Source organism: Chrysochloris asiatica, unplaced genomic scaffold (assembly GCF_000296735.1).
Source record: "Chrysochloris asiatica unplaced genomic scaffold, ChrAsi1.0 scaffold00194, whole genome shotgun sequence".
NCBI lineage: Eukaryota > Metazoa > Chordata > Mammalia > Afrosoricida > Chrysochloridae > Chrysochloris > Chrysochloris asiatica.
The window spans coordinates 4,709,204-4,714,269 of NW_006408712.1; the positions used below are offsets into that span (position 1 = coordinate 4,709,204).

Here is a 5,066-nt window from a genome sequence, read left to right on the forward strand (position 1 = left end):
CCAATAGGAGAAAGACAGATATCATGTGGATATCACCAAGGAACTAAGAAATGCCAGAGCTAGAGAAGCTAACACAAGGCTATCCCCCCAGAGGGACAGAAAGAGCCTTCCCCTAAAATGCTCTGAATTCAGATTTCTAGCCTGGTGTGGCGCTGAAGGATAAGCACCAAACCACAAGGTCAACGATTCAAACTTACCAACCACTCCTCGAAACCCTACCCTATACAGAGTCACTTTGAGTTGGAAACAACTCAATGGCACTAAACAACAGACTAAGAACACTAATTTCTGTCCTTTAAAACCACCCAGTTGTAATATTTCTGTTGCAACAGCACTAGAAAACTAAGACACACTGTTGGGTATTTGCCATGGATCTCTTTGGCAAGGGTGCTACTTCTCAGAAAAAAAATGTTTTTGATGATAAGATAAAATATGTAGGATTACAAAGTAAACCAATTGTATTGAAATATACACCCCATGTGAAAAATCCTTGCAAGAAGTGAAGCAACCCTCCTGAATGGAGTTGAGAACCACTCACTAAGTTATAAGAACTTTCCATGTTTGGGGAAATAATGAAAACCATTATATTAAAAATATGATCAGTTAGAAAGTACTTTTGAGCACCTGGATGATGGCATCATTATAATGTCATCAATAGGAAACTAACATTAACTCTCTAATAAAATAAAAGAAATAGCACAGGCGCTGTATTTCTAAATTTGCTTCAAAATTTAGCAGTATCACCTGGACGAAAGCTTCCATTCCCCATCCTTTTCTATGGTGACTAAGTACCTTTCTGATAAATATAAAGCTTTGATTTTTTTTGTCAACTTATTTATTCACTTAAGCAAGTAAGATACCCTTGGCAGAACAAAATCTTCCTCCAGCTGCCTCTGGGCAAATTGGCAAAGGAGTTTTAAGCACAAGTGAGTCTAAGAATATGACTTGCAATACCAGATCATAAGGACTTTAAAGGTGTCACTGTGTTTTCTAAGTGGGTATTGCAGGAGTTAACTATCCTTGACATGATCAATGTATAGGGTATCATGATGATGATTTTTATTTCTTTTAGGGTATGTCTCTGTGCCAGACTGTTGTTGTAGGCTCTGTACTCATTCTTCTCTACTCCTCAAGAGCCTGTTATAATTTGGTGGTGATCACCATATCTCAGGATACATTAGCAAGTCCATTTAACTATGGCTGGGATAATCTTTCAGATAAGGTAAGTACCTACCACATATTGCCAGCCTTAACAATGTAATAATGAAGGTAGCTTTTAATGAGGAAAACATTTTAAGTATTTAAATTACCAACACTTTTATGGAATGTGTCTCCTGTTATTAATCATATTTAAAGCTTTTTGTTTAAAAATGCTCATTTACATGTGATGCTTGGAATAACTCTTCAAAGAGGATGTTTTTCAAAACGAGTATTTTTTTCTTTTTTTTAAATTTTGTAAATACTACAAACAATTGTATATTGATCATAAACCTATTACTAGCTTTTCAAAAGATGATGTTTAAATATCTCTAGATGAATTAATTATCTGTCATTAGGCAGTGAATGTGGGTATGTCTTTAAATTTTTTAGGATAAAATTAAATCTTCCTTATCTAAGAGCTGCATATAAACTAAATCTTTGTTTCTGTTTTAGAAATTTAAATAATGACTTTCATTTTTAAAATCTAGTGTTACTAGTCTTGTTAATGAGATCATTCACAGTTCCTTGGGTGTACGTGTATTTGCTACAGTAACTCTCAATATGCTCTGTATAGTATGCTTATTTCACCTCTCAGTGTTCTCCACTGTAACATGTTGTTGTTGTTGCTGTTGTTAAGTGCTATCAAGTTGGTTTGGACTGATAGCAACCCTGGATATGGTTTCCAAGGAGCAACTGGTTGGCTTGAACCACTGGCCCTGTGGTTAGCAGTTCAGTGCTTGTCATATAGCACCATGCAAGGAAAAAGCTATATTAATTAAAATTTGTACTGAATTTAAGGCATCCTGGTACACCATTTTACTAGAATTCCAATCGTCTCCAAAAGAGAAAGAATTTTCAAATCTGCCTCCATGTGCCAGATTTGCTTCATTCCCTTCCCATTTCCCTACTTCCAGTATCTGGTAGAATAGCAATAAATTTCAGTATGGAGGTTGGACCCAAAAACATCTTTTTAAGTAGCAGCTGAACTGAATGACTTTATTTTTCTACAGGAATAACTCATGGTAAATGCCAGTGTGCTGCCTGTGGGACATCTGGAATCAATAGTTTCTTTATAACTATTCTCTTCAGACGATGGGACCTAAAAATGAGATTGCTATATATTATCCATATATTAAAAATATATTCATAAACTGATGCACTGAAAAATGTAATTGCCTTTTAGTCTTCCTAGCAGCCAGACATTTTTATTTCCTTTAAGGGATAAGTACATGAGAAACCACAAAATTTAGAAAAAATTTCAATGTTATATGCCTGTGCTTGGCATGTTTTAACTTAACCTTCCTAAAGCAAGTAAAGTATGAATACCAATTGCTTATAGCCAAAACAGATTTTAAAATTGTTGTGCCATGCTCTATTTACAGGCTCATATAGAAGACATAAGTGGAGAAGAGTTCATAGTATTTGGAATGGTCCTCTTCCTGTGGGAGCATGTGCCAGCATGGTCGGTGGTATTATTTTTCCGGGCACAGAGATTAAACCAGAATTTGGTATGATATCATAATATCATCTGATGCAGATCTCCTTATTAAAAAAAAAATGGTAGCTTATCTTTTTAGCAAAGCTTAAAAGTAAATATTATTGTAGATCCCAGTATCCTTCTGTAGATGAAAAAAATCTTTACATGCTATCTGATACTTTACATGCTGTCTGATACTTTACATGCTATCTGATACTTTGTTCACAGGCACCTGCTGGCATGATAAATAGTCACAGTTACAGTTCCAGAGCTTACTTTTTCGATAATCCAAGACGATACGATAGTGATGAAGACTTACCAAGACTGGGAAGTTCACGAGAAGGAAGGTAGATGTAATGAGTGTCATTTAGCATGAATTATTACTGGAATAATTGAAAAACACATTTTAAACTTTTACCCAAATACAGAAAAGGTGGTGTCATGGTCTATGTCAGTAAGATCATTTAAAATTAGGGCTTAGAGCCGTGGATAGTAAACCCCTGGTGGGACCTGTACTATAAAGAACTAACTTCGAACTCTAACCCTTGATTTGAGGAATGCCTTTGGGTAAAATGGTACCATTTTATTCAGCTCAGCTGAAATATTCATGTCAGCTTAGAGCTTGGGGGTGATCAGGGAAGGAGTACTACTATAGTGGCTGTATATATATTTCCGTAAGTTTAGGGCTGTTTAAAATCTACAGAGGAACCCTACCCTAGGTAAAAGTCTTGGAATGCTGAGGTTCCATAGGCAATCTTCCCATGACCTCCTTGTTCTAAAATCATTACATGTCCTTAATTAGCATGACATTCACTCTGTATCAAAGCAATGTGATAGCCAGGATTCAAACGCATCTAATGCTTTCAGCATTTTCTATAATCCAGGCTTTGTTTGACCAAGTTTATGAGACTCAGTTTTTCATCTGCAAAATATGGGTGATAATAGAACCTGTGTCACAGTATTACTGTGAGTCTTAAAGGACTGTATGTGTGTATACATACATATTCACACACCTATGCATATATATGTTTATACACACACCTTACAATAGTACCTAGTATACAGTAAATACTATAGATGATGATGTTGTTGTTAAGTGCCATCAAGTTGGTGGCCCAGTATAGGGTTTCTGAGGAACCATTGGTGAGCTTGAACCACCGATCTTATAGTTCAAATGGCTTTACAGTCTGGTGCATTAACCCACAGTGCCATACCAGGACTCCACAGATGACGATACTGTTCTAATAATCACGTCAGTTCTGAGTGGTATTTACTTATTCCACTTGTAATATAAGGTGGTAGGAAATTAAGGATATTAGATTAGTCATTAAATTGTGTAGAAAATCATTGTTATTTAGCAAATAACATATGTCAATATATTTGATTCTAACTATACTATAAAATTCATTGAAAACTGACCCCAGTCCTGTCATTCTCTTTGCCTTTTTTTTATTGCAGTTTATCAAATTCGCAAGGTTTGGGCTGGTATGGCACCATGACGGGGTGTGGCAGCAGCAGTTACACGGTCACCCCCCACCTGAATGGACCCATGACAGACACTGCTCCTCTCCTCTTTACATGTAGTAGTTTAGATATGATCAATCACCATAGCTTATATGCAACACCACAAAACTGACAGCATTACCAAGTCATAATGCTTGAATTGTTTTTCATGAATGTGTATATTCAATGCATTGGGATTCCATCTACATAAACATTTCATCATCTGTTGCAACTGAAAACAAAGCTTTGAAACATGGTTGTGTTCGGTGAAGGACACACCTGTTACTTGTGACCTCTTCATAGAAACATGAAGTAGAACGGAAAATTTGGAGAGGGAGAAAGAGGGCACTTAAGGTACTTGAGGTGGCCTCCAAGCATCCTGTATATTTGCCAATTTGCACTTTTATCTTTGTTCTGAGAGAGTAAACTGCAGTCCCAAAAGTCATATCCCAGTATTCACACTGGCATATTATATTGTACACCAAATTGGGAGACAGTTTTCCTATATAAATCTAAGTCTGTATATTCAGTGGTGTACTCTATATGAATTTTTTCCCAATAAAGTTTTACAGTGTGAACTATATACAGAATTAAGGCATAAGAATGTATCATTCTTTTAAAAACTTGACTTGAAATATTTAATCATTGAAGATACTTCTTTTAAGCATAACCTTAGAAATGCCAATGGAAAATACTTAAGAAGTTACTTTAAATAGATGCTAGTACGGTACACCACAGTGATCCTTTACAGTGATAACCAGCAGTGCTCTTTGGGAAGCGACAGTCATGTCTTCAAATAGAAAATATACCACTGAAAATTGTGTTGCTACTTTTGGGTAGAATAGGTCAAGTGATTATTTTGTATGATTAAGATGTATGTCGCTAT

General features: G+C 35.8%; 1 protein-coding gene across 1 annotated transcript in view; it reads left to right on the forward strand.

Moving 5' to 3' along the window:
• GPR137C (G protein-coupled receptor 137C) overlaps positions 1–4,769 on the forward strand; it is an 87,535-nt gene extending 82,766 nt beyond the window's left edge. Inside the window, exons 4-7 of the mRNA XM_006872356.1 lie at positions 1,073–1,222; positions 2,583–2,708; positions 2,906–3,024; positions 4,136–4,769. Of these exons, the coding sequence (XP_006872418.1) occupies positions 1,073–1,222; positions 2,583–2,708; positions 2,906–3,024; positions 4,136–4,313 (573 nt within the window). The 3' untranslated portion in view covers positions 4,314–4,769. The remainder of the gene's footprint in view (positions 1–1,072; positions 1,223–2,582; positions 2,709–2,905; positions 3,025–4,135) is intronic.
• Positions 4,770–5,066: the final 297 nt, after the last annotated feature.